Source organism: Daktulosphaira vitifoliae, unplaced genomic scaffold (assembly GCF_025091365.1).
Source record: "Daktulosphaira vitifoliae isolate Bord-2020 unplaced genomic scaffold, ASM2509136v1 Scaffold_4, whole genome shotgun sequence".
NCBI lineage: Eukaryota > Metazoa > Arthropoda > Insecta > Hemiptera > Phylloxeridae > Daktulosphaira > Daktulosphaira vitifoliae.
Genome location: NW_026099575.1, coordinates 11,705,156 through 11,717,265, shown reverse-complemented (window position 1 = coordinate 11,717,265; position 12,110 = coordinate 11,705,156). Strand labels below are relative to the sequence as shown.

The window sequence follows — 12,110 nt, the reverse complement described above, 5'->3', positions numbered from 1 at the left end:
TGATAGTGAAAATAATTATTAATAAAAATTAATAATTTTTTTTTTTACTCTTATTTAGTTAACTTAAATTTATAATTTTTGAAAAATTTTTTGTTATACAATATCTGCTGTATTAATCTTTACTCTAGCCAATACATTTTTTTCTTTGTAAACTCTTATTAGTATAGATAACTGGACCATATTAAAAATATTTATTCATATTATAATGAAAACTAATAGAATTACAAAAGTTTAAACCATAATGTACAGTTTTGAAGGTGAATTTCGAAGAAAACCAGAACAAAATTATGCAGGTGCGAGTATTCATGAGCCTGTCAATAATTTAATTCAAAGAGCTCGCTATGAGAGGGAAAAAAGAGAAGTAAGATATGGTTATTGCTGTCAATATACTTAATTTTAATTTAATACTAAAAACATTTTTCCGAAAACAAATTAATATGTTAAATTAGGTATTTATTACACCTTTAACATAAATAAATTATTGTTTTGTAATATTTCAAAAACAATTCTTATTATCAAATATTAATGTTTCTCACATATACATTGTTAAAACTTATATATGTAACTAGAAAACATTTTCAGGGTGTTAAATTAATTTTTTTTCCTACCCTTAAAATGATTTTATATAATTCTTAACTTTTCATGGGAGACTAAGCCTCTCATAGTTCTATGTTTATGATAAGATATGCATAATGACATTCACTATTAAGTAAGCTTACTTAATATTACATAAATATAATCAATGTATATTAACACTTTTAAATAAATAATAAGATTACTTTTCTTTTGAAATTATAATTAGTTATGATAATTATGTTAATCTTTATATTTTATTTTTTAGGAAGCAAGACGTGAACAACAACGTATTATTAAAGTACAATCATGTGTTCGAAGTTATTTAACGAGAAAAAAGATAAAACATTGCTATCGAATTTTATTTGATAATCATGTATCTGAATTAAAAAAAACTCAGCCATCTGAGCAGTTATTAAGTGATCTTGTGAAGATTTTTGTTTTTTTTTATAGTAAAGAATTTGACTCACAGAGACTTGTAAGTTATGTTGTTTTTAATTTAATGAAGTAAAATGCTATGTTATATAAATAGGCCTATATAATTTTATCAAAAATATAAAACAACTTATTGTACATGTTTTGAGGTTTGGTTTCTTTTTGCTAAGATATAAATTTTTAAAAAGTTATATTATAAAATAAAAAAAGAGTATGTTATATACAAATAATAATAATAATAAACAATATGAAAAGTAAAATGACATTTACTATGTAAAAAGTAATTTATTTTAACTCTGTTTTTTTGTTATAGCATAATTTTATTTTATGCAATTTTTTGATCCCATAAAAAATTCTTTATTCAATTTTATAATTTCAAATTAACCATCATAATAGACTGTTTTAATTTTAACGATTTCCTTTTAAAATCAATACACTAGAATAATTAATTGACATTAAAATTATAAAAAAAAATTTTGTTAGTGTCATTGTGCCTAAGATAATTTGAACATTATTAAAATTTTGTTTATCAAAAAAAAATGTATAAACCATTTATCAATATAAAAAAACATATAGTTATTAGTAATATAAACTATTAGTATAAAACTGAATTAATATTTCCAGTTATGGTTATCTCAGCATATATTACGAAATAGTTCATCACTATTGAAATCAAGTTTAGATAAAAATAACTCATGGTATTGGCATATAAAATGGATTCTTTCATTAAATATTGATTTATTAAACTCAACTAATTTGGAATCATTTGCAACCTCTTTAAGAATAATTGAAGAATTAACTTCAATTGAATCTTATAAAAATTTACTTGGTAGTGATAATGCTCAAGTTGCTTTGCGAGATGTAAGTAACCTATGTTACGTAATAATAAAGAATTTAAGAAAATAAGACATTTTCAGTTCCATAATACAATTTTTAACTAATTTAATTAAGTAATAGAATTTACTTATAATTCATGATTTTATTGTCAGTGTCATTTTTTTATAAACTGTGTTCCATGAAACTACAAAATACTTATTGTTCATCAAAATCAATAGTTATTTTCATTGTTATAAAAAATATATTCTTTTCTCTTTTGAAAAAAAATTTAAATTAATTTTTTAGACATATTATGATTTTCTTTATGTAATTAAGTTAATATTTTTATACAAGAATATAACATTTGAATATTAAAATTAACTATTTTTTGTTAAAAAAGTAGATGAATTTTTAAGTTGAATGAAAAACTTTCACTTTGTTAATTTAATTTTAAAACAAAAATATATATATATATATATTCTTAATTTTTTAGTTATTCCAGTATTTGGTGAAAAAATGCTATTTTGATAGTTTACGTAAAATTCTTGACACAAAAATTCCTACGTTGTTTGATGTAGAAGATACGCCAGCTCCTCCATTAGCCAGAAGTATATTGGAATTTGTCAAACGACCATTTTCTGTTCGTTCTTTGACATTTTTGGATGAATACACGTACTTAATTAAGATATTTGTTTGAAACTTTATCTCAATTATTAACAGTTTTGGGAAATTACTCGTTACTATAATGTCATTACTTTACTAAAATAAAATCACATAATTTAATTAAATTTATAAAGTAATTTTAAGTTACTAACGTGTTACTTACTAAAAAATATTATTCATCCAAATAGAATAAAAATATTTTTATTGAAAAATAATTCAAGTGTCATTATAGTCCTTAAATTATTCTAATTCATTGTTTTATTTATATTTGAGAATCTTATACTTAGGTTGGAGTAAGAGTATAGCTAATAAAAATAATATTTGTGTTTCACCATCAGTGAGTATTTTAATGTCTTAATAACTTTCAAAATACTTGTCCAAAAGTTTTTTTAACCAGTCATTTTCTTAATTGTATCATTATCTATTAAATAAAATTGTTAATTATGTATGTTGTCATTTGAAAAAATAAAGTTGACACCCTTATAAAGTTTAAAGGATGAACATAAAAAATACTTCATGATTGATAAATAAAAAAAAAAATAATTAGTATATTATACATACTTAATAGATTTATAATACTCAAAAATTTAGGTATTGGTCTTTGTTAACATATAAAAAGTAATTTGAGGTGTAACACATTATTTTTTTTGTTAAGTAAAGTAACTGTTTATATTTTCAAATAAGTAACCAGTAATTATAATTTTATTACTTTTTAAAGTAAAATGCCCAAGACTGCCCTATAAAATAAATAAATAATAATAATAATTCTGAAATTTTTGTTTAGTTCAACTGTGATGGATCATTTTGTGAGGACATTTTTAAAAGGGCCAATTACTGATATAAACCATAAATTTATATTACCTAACTTATCACAAGAGCAAAATACAATTGATTATGTTGGACCAGATTTCAAACAATTAGTTATATTTCTTACAAATTCTCCTATTCAATATCAACCCAACACAAATTTATTTTATTCCTTATTAATTCTTGAACCTTATTTTGACAAGTATTCATTTGGTAAGTATTTTGAGTAATTATACATCATATATAGAGTATACTAGGCTTGATTAAACTAGTGAAATTACTTCTAATGAAAAATTATGTTTTTCAATTAATTTTTACTCAAGTGAACTTCAAAATTTGTGCCATAAATGATTTAATTTTTTTTTCTTTTAAATTTTAAGATAACCCTGATGTAAGCTGGCCTTGTTAATGTTGATGTTAATAAAATAATATGCACACAATGAACAAACAGGACAAGTGCATGGGCATTATGTCCACCTAGATAACAACTAATAAAATAATAAAAAATATATTCTTAAAATAAAAATTTAACTACTGTAGTACTTTAGAATAAAAACAATGTTAATAGTGTAATTAATGAAATGCATTATTTAAAAAAATAATTTGACCAAAATTCACTAGTTATTTAACTTGAAATACTTAGACAAAGTACTCTGTATAATGTGATTTGAAAATAATAAATTATATATTATTTGCAGTTATTAAGTGCTTGAAAACTGGAAGAGAAGTAAATGCAATCAATAACTACTTGGATATTTTATCATCATTAACTAGTTGTTTAGCAGAACCTCCAGTAATTGATTATTTGAACAAAGCTTGGAAACATAGTAGTGCAAACCAAGAAGATAGTTCAGAGGATGAATCAGATGAAGAAGAAAAACCATTTTGTGGTTACTTGGAGCATGAGCTTCAGGCAATAACATAATATTCTCTTTATTTAATATTTTATTTTACCTATTTAATATAAATTTATTCATCAGACAGATTTTAAAAATGTGTTCAGATCTTTTAAATGAATCATTTAGAGTAAATAGAATAGTTGATTCCATTGGTGAATCTTGTTCTTCATCGTCAATACAGTTTTTACTTGAACCTGTATGCAAACTATGCCATTATTTACTTATGTCGCATAAATTAGCTGTTCATAAATACAGGTAAATAAAAACATTATTTTGTGTATATTTAATACACAATTATAAAAAAAAAAAATGTATAGTAGTTTCCTTGATATAATAACTAATTATTAACATTTTATAAACAGCACTATTAAGTACAATCTTTCTTTTTTAATATAAATTTTTATTCCTGTAGATTGTTGTACACATTAGCTTTAAAAGCAGAGTTTCTACAAAATTTATGGAAAACTATTTTGACAACTGAACAGCAATCATTTTTTGGGCCTAGTTTAGTTACAACTAGCTTAGTAACTGTTATATCAAGAGGTACAAATTTGGCTTCTGGTGATTTTGACCGTATTGTACCACTATTAGCAACATTTTGTTCATTATTTAGTTCTTTAATATCTACTCTTCACGATGCAGAGTTTAATAAAGCTGTTAGAAAAAATTCTGGTATTCATTAAAAAAAAAAAAAAATTGTATAACATTTATTAAATCATAAAACGGTTTTTATAGAGGAAGGTACTCAAAATCCTTTAAAATTCACAGCAGCGGATCTTATTTCAATAACAGCCATTTTGAAAGATGTTGCTTTAGGTCTAATAGAATTAGCTTATCCTGATACAAGACCTACAATTATTACAACTAAATGTAATAATCGCAATACTCAAACTTCAATTTGGTCTCATTTATTAAGGGTAAACAATACTATAATAATTTTGTTTTACTTGTATACTTAATGAGTAAGTGAAAAAATAATAATATTGCTTGAAATTATATAATAGGTGTATAATGGAAAAAATGTTTTCTAATTTTAGTCACTACAAAGTTTATAAACATTATTAGATATATAAAAATGTTCTTCCTAATTATAATATAATATTGAAAATATTTACTCCAACTTGACCTAAATTTTTAATTTTATAAAAAAAATAGTATAGTTAAACAATTAAAATTTAGTATTCCATACAATTCCTATTAATTTTTATGAATTAAGACAACTTTTTGCTTAAATTGCTATAATTTATTTTGATATTATTTAGATTCTCATGAATCTAAGAGCTTTAAGATAGTTAAAACTATATTTATAATGAATGATCATATTTTTGTTAGGTAACAGTTGTCTTATTAAGACAACTTCATTCAAGAGATTTACGTTGTAGATTTTGCCCAGAAGGACATTGGGTTTCTAATCGTTTGACAATGAATTCTGCATATGATAAACCATCTAATATGCAATTTGTACAGTATTCTAGAAGGTCCCGATTAAATTATAGACCTTTTAGAGGAATTCCTGTTATATCAATGGACAATTTAGGTATTTCAATACTGAAAAAAAAACTCTTATATAAAATTTAATTTTTCTTTCATTACTTTAGATGAAGGTCCTCCTTTAACAACACGTCAAGTGCGTATTTTAACAGTTTTGAGAGAAATACCATTTGTTTTACCATTTGAAGAAAGAGTTGTAGTTTTTCAAGGCCTGTTATTAAATGATAAAATGCAATATCAAAATACTGATGCTCATTTCATGGCTGGACCAAATATTCACATTACTATAAGAAGAAATTATTTGTATGAAGATGCTTTTGAAAAATTATCAATTGAAAATGGTAATTGAGTTTTTAACAAAATATTTTGTGTTTTATTTATCATACTTAAAAATATTTCAGAACCAGAAATAAGACAAACACTGCGAGTACACATGAAAAGTGCAGCTGGATTAGATGAAGCTGGGGTAGATGGTGGAGGTTTATTAAGAGAATTTTTATCTGAGCTTCTTAAAACTGCTTTTGACCCTAATCGAGGATTTTTTCGAATGACAAATGACAACATGTTGTATCCAAATCCATATGTACATTTGATTCAACAAAATTTTGCTGCTCATTATTTTTTTATTGGGAGAATGCTAGGAAAAGTTAGTTGAAATAGTAAAAAAATAAGAATAAAAATATGGTAATCTTTTGATTTTTAGGCACTGTACGAAAACTTATTGGTAGAATTACCTTTAGCAGAATTTTTCTTGTCAAAAATTATTGGCCGTCAAACTGAAGTAGATGTTCATCATTTAGCATCTCTAGATCCTTTGATGTACAGAAATCTACTGTCATTAAAAAACTATGATGGTGATGTTGTAGATCTTGGTTTAGATTTTACCATTGTAATCGATGAGTTTGGTCAAACTCGTGTTGAAGATTTGAAACCGAATGGTGCCAATATTACTGTAACTAATCAAAATCGTATAGAATATATTCATTTAATGGCTGATTACAAACTAAATGTTCAAATAAGAAAACAATGTTACTTTTTTAAACAAGTAACAAATAACTGATAAAACATGTATTTATAAATTTATTTTAACACATCAAAATTCATTTTAGGGGTTAGCTAATGTAATTCCATTAGATTGGCTGCATATGTTTAGTAACCATGAAGTTCAAGTTTTGATATCTGGTGCTGAAGTTCCAGTAGATATAGAAGATTTAAAGTTACATACTAATTATGTAGGAGGGTACACACCCGAAGATCCTACCATACATTTATTTTGGTCAGTTGTGAATGATTTTACTGATGAGCAAAAAACAAAACTTTTGAAATTTGTAACTAGTTGTTCTCGTCCACCCCTTTTAGGTTTTAAAGTAAGTAAAATATTATTTTGAAAAAATTTCTTTGTTGTTTAATGAAGTTAAAGAAGTTTAGTATTTAGCATTATACTATTTTTATTATTTACTGAAATTAGAGAAAGACACCTAAGCTAAAATTACCTGAAATTTTTTTTTCAAGCTTTTATTTAAAGTCTGCTTTGAAGATTAAAGTTCATTAAATAATATAATTGAAAGTTTCAACTTATTAGTGCAATTACATTCTAAAAATTTTTTCACAAATTATATTGCTTTTATTTTTAGTGCAAAAATTATATATCTTGAAATTTTGCAGAGGTGTGGCCGAGTTGTTAACGCAGCAGTGTATGACGCGCACTGCCTCGGGTTCGAATCTCGGTCACGGGCGGCTTTATTTGTCGAACAAGAGATCAGTTCGGTAATTGGAGTCGCCACCCCTCTCTCCGGCGACGAACTAACTACCCGTCCCAGAGTATAAATGGTTAAGAAACCTCCTCCTTTGGGGAAGACCGCTATGGCCCTTAATGGGCTGATAAAGCAATAAAAAAAGAAATTTTGCTACATATTTTTTTAATATATGGCTTATTTTATAATTATCAAATAATTTGATTATTAATTTAAGGATATATATTAAATATTTCGTTAATTCTTTTATATTATTGCAGGAATTATATCCACCATTTTGTATTCAAAAAGTAAGCTCTTCTGACCGTTTACCAACTGCCAGCACTTGTATGAATCTTTTAAAAATGCCAGTATTCAAAGATTATGAAACACTGAAAAATAAACTTTTGTATGCAATACAATCTGGAGCCGGCTTTGAACTCAGTTAATGGAAATTTAATTTTATTAAAAGTTGATGTTAAAATTATTGTAAAAATAAAATTTAATGTGTAATAAATTTAATGTATACAAATTTTAAGAAGACTCAGTACTTAAAATTTTTATTTATTTTCTGAATATTCTAAAAATGTATTATGCTATATTTTATTAAATGTTACATTTTAGCATTTTAATATTAAATGGTATTCTAGACTTGTTTCTCTATATACTTTATTATTCAATAGTAATTGTACATAAAGTAAATAATATTTTATCAAATAAATTTAAAATATTATATACTTAATTTTATTAATATTTTATATTTTATTGAAAATATTCAAAGTCATTTTTTAAATTTAGTATCGAAGATTCAAAACTTAATGTAAAGGACTTGTTCAGTTCTAAAACTAATATTGAATTCTGTACGATTTTAACCATGAAAATTAGTATCCAACTCAATATTGATATATTTGAAAATAACAGATTTTTAAAAAGATACCCTTTATCAAAATATACTTTTTTTTATCTAAATTACAGATGTAGACAATAAAAGCTTTTTTATATTTTTCCGTGATCTATGGTTATTACCATGATTATAAATAAAACGTGGATTATAAATTGTGGTTTTTACTAATGACACAGATAAGATAAAACTTATCTGTTATATCTTATTTGGCTCATAATATAATTACGTGCATTGATATCAACTTTAAACGTTTAGTTTTATTGATAAAAGTTTTTTTAATAACAATATTAAATTTAACTGAAAATAAACACAATGAAATTAGACATTTTATGTATTTAGCATTATTTTTGCTTTATAACATTTCGAACTTCGAATTTTCATCAAAATGAGTAATATTTATATTCAAGAGCCTCCAACTTCCGGAAAAGTATGCACAATTTATTTCAATGTAAATTGTGTACATTTTTTTTGTTATTTAAAATTATAATTTTATGTTCTAAATTCTTATTGTAGCTGTAGGTATATGAAATAATATTTTATTTATTAATCATATATTGAACAAATTATTATCTAGGTTGTTCTAAAGACTACATTTGGTGATATTGAAGTAGAATTATGGTCTAGAGAGGCTCCTAAAGCGTGTAGAAATTTTGTTCAACTTTGCCTTGAAAATTACTATGACAATATATTGTTTCATAGGATTGTAAAGGGTTTTATTGCTCAAGGAGGTGACCCAACTGGCACTGGAGCTGGGGGTGAATCTATTTATGGACATCCATTCAAAGTAAGAAAAATTATGTTTTCATAATTTATTTAAAAACTAGTCCTTGTGCTAAGTCATTTATATAAAGGTAAAAATAAATTTAAGCCTAAAAAAATTATTTAATAAATAAAAATATATTTTTACTAACAAAATTTTTGATAACAATAATTTTAATTTTATTAAAATGATATGCTTATTTTTAAAAAAAAACTCTTATTTAGATAAGATTTTCTATTTTATGCTAAATAAGTAATTAATTGATTTTTGAAAAACTACATAATTTAGCTTGTTAGTATAGTTGACTTAAGTATCCTATCCTAATATTTTCAAAATTACAGGATGAAATACACTCACGTTTACGATTTAATCGTCGTGGATTGGTGGCAATGGCCAATGCTGGCAAGGATGATAATGGATCTCAATTTTTTTTTACATTAGGGTCCACACCAGAACTTCAATCAAAGCATACTATTTTTGGGAAAGTTGCTGGAGATACTATTTATAATTTAACTAAGCTAAATGATATTCTTGTAGATAAAGTAAGGATTTATAAAATAGCCAAATAATAAATTAAACTTAATAATAAGTCACTATAATTTTTATTTACAGGAAGATAAACCATTATATGAGCAAAAAATATTAAAAACAGTTGTTTTAAACAATCCTTTTTCTGATATTGTGCCTAGAGTTACTAAAAAAGTTGATAAAACTGACAAAGAATCAAAAAAAAAAAAAGTTGGTGTTAAGTAAGTTGAATTAACCAGTGAAAGTAATTAAATCACTATCAAAAAAGGCTTCTATATGAATGTTCTTACCTTAAGCTATAATTTTAATAAACAATTTTATAATAATTTAAAAGTAAAAAAAAACATTTTAAAATTTGCTAATTTTAAGAATTATTTACAAAATCTCGCTGACTTTAATGGTTTATACAGTGGTATATTTCCAAAAATTGTTTGGAGAAAGGGGATTAAAAATTTAGATTGGTATTGGTAGTAAATTAANTGTAATCAGTCACATGAGTAGTCTGACCACACTTACATAAAGATAATTTTATAACACACAAAAAATATTATTTTAACTATTTTTTTTTTTTGTAATAATTAAAAGTACAAAAAAAAAGTTAAATTTTAGATTATAAATAATTTTTGGATTTTAAGAACTATATTATTTTATTAACTTTTAAAAATTTTAAATCATAATATAAACTATAGAGAATGAACATTGGAGTTTTATGCTGTTTAATTATTATATTATTATTGAAGTAATAATTGACCGGTAAATTTTTTTTAGATATAATTGAATAGTCTATATAAAAATGTTAAGATTGAACACAATTTAAACTTGTGTAATACTTTGAAAGAACACTTAATTTATAAAATCGTATGAATATTTTAGAAATTTTAAACTTTTATCTTTTGGGGAAGAAGCTGAGGAAGATGAAGAAGAACTGGATGAAGTTGTAAAAGTATTTAGTGGACGTTCCAAATCTACTCATGATCTCCTTCAAGATCCACAACTTAGTGCAGAGCCAGCTATTCCAAAAGATATACTCCAAGAAGATATTTTATCTGAAGAGCAACCAAACAGGTTTTTATCAATGACCTTTTTAGTATCAAAAGTTTTTAGTATCAAGACTAGTTCTTAGTTAGGTAATGAAACATAAATTTATTAATGGTACACATTATACCTTGTATTTTTGGATAGTTAAATTCTTGGAAACACTAAAATTTATTTACAGTTCTTCGTCTTCTTTTTCCTCGCCTTTATCCTAACTACTTGGGTCCGGCAACCCTTATCCTAAACTTCCACCTGACACTATCTCCCACATCATTTACGTACATACCAGCCATCCTCATATCGTATACAATAACATCCCTCCATCTCTTTTTTTGTCTTCCTCTACTTCTTCTTCCCTCAACATTCATTTCCATAACTGTTATTACAACTTCTGAATCATCTTGACTCATAACATAACCAAACCATCTAAGTCTATTTTCACTTATCTTATCCACAATCCGTTCCTTATTGTATCTTCTGTAGTCACTCCATTCATTCATCTTATCTTTAAGAGCTGATCTCTATACAGCGAGCCTTTTACCAATTTCTTCCGATATGTTCATTCCTTATCCTATCTTCATCATCTAGTTATCCCACACTTTGATCGAAACATTCAAAATTTATTTACAATCAATAAAATAATGTAAAATTTTGCAGTAGGTCTATAAAGATAGTGATAGCTTTATAAATTATCTATGTATGCAAGGCATAAGACACCATAAAGAAAAAGATACAGGCATTATAAAAATATACAAAACTATAATTTTTTCACAATTTGAGCACTTTTTTTATTTGTCTAGTTTTTATTTAATATTAAGTTGTAAAAACTATTTTTTGATATAAGTAAAGAGTAAACTTTGAAAAATTCTAACTTTGTTTAAACTCTCATATCTGATAAAAAAAAAAAATTGGATTATTAAAAACTATTTATATAGAGATGTATATAATTTTATCTATTTAGTACTGTTCAGATCACCAGCTTCTGTTCTCTTCCGAGACATGTTATCTGATATTTTTTTAATTATACAGGTGATTTATCTATCATAAATTATATAATTAATCAAAAAAAACCCAGCACAGGGGGGTCGCGGCACAGTTGTGACGTGGTATAGTTGGATCAAGTATAATGATATCTGACAGTGATTAAAATCACTATCAAAAATAAACGCTTCGATGCAAATCTTTAGATAGTGTTTAATTTTAAAAAAATTGGTGTTTTATTCCAAAAGCTACTTGATTTGCTGGTTCCTTAATATCTCGATTAAGATAAAGTATGTCGAATGAAAAAGGGTTTATTGAAAAAAATTATTTCTCAAAATTGTGTGGATCCATAAACTTTTCAATAAGTTATAGCATTATAAAGTTAAATATAATATGAATAATAAAATCGAGAATTATCACACGAAAATAGCATTCGGTAGCCATTTTCGCCGCGAAGAAAAGTCCAGAGGTCAAATTTTTTTTTT

At 24.7% G+C, this 12,110-nt stretch overlaps 2 protein-coding genes across 5 annotated transcripts in view; both read left to right on the top strand.

Moving 5' to 3' along the window:
* Positions 1-44: 44 nt before the first annotated feature.
* LOC126905585 (ubiquitin-protein ligase E3C) lies at positions 45-8,070 on the top strand. Of its 2 annotated transcripts, none has more exons than XM_050685433.1 (15): positions 45-361; positions 842-1,051; positions 1,633-1,869; positions 2,318-2,496; positions 3,272-3,507; positions 3,993-4,207; positions 4,279-4,448; positions 4,606-4,865; positions 4,929-5,110; positions 5,526-5,730; positions 5,792-6,025; positions 6,086-6,330; positions 6,388-6,729; positions 6,794-7,051; positions 7,350-7,621. In XM_050685433.1, the coding sequence occupies exons 1-15, from the start codon at positions 242-244 to the stop codon at positions 7,509-7,511; spliced, it is 3,255 nt and encodes a 1,084-aa protein (XP_050541390.1). In that variant the 5' UTR covers positions 45-241; the 3' UTR covers positions 7,512-7,621. The 2 variants fall into 2 exon arrangements, with proteins under 2 accessions (XP_050541390.1, XP_050541388.1); XM_050685431.1 differs by lacking the exon at positions 7,350-7,621 and adding an exon at positions 7,699-8,070 and having other exon boundaries at positions 48-361.
* Positions 8,071-8,557: 487 nt separating this feature from the next.
* LOC126904200 (spliceosome-associated protein CWC27 homolog) overlaps positions 8,558-12,110 on the top strand; it is a 7,340-nt gene continuing 3,787 nt past the window's right edge. The window contains exons 1-5 of one of the 3 annotated variants that reach the window (XM_050682981.1): positions 8,558-8,769; positions 8,896-9,105; positions 9,423-9,623; positions 9,694-9,830; positions 10,483-10,674. In XM_050682981.1, coding sequence (XP_050538938.1) covers positions 8,707-8,769; positions 8,896-9,105; positions 9,423-9,623; positions 9,694-9,830; positions 10,483-10,674 — 803 coding nt within the window. In that variant the 5' untranslated portion in view covers positions 8,558-8,706. The remainder of the gene's footprint in view (positions 8,770-8,895; positions 9,106-9,422; positions 9,624-9,693; positions 9,831-10,482; positions 10,675-12,110) is intronic. The other 2 variants (XM_050682980.1, XM_050682982.1) reach the window with 2 other exon arrangements.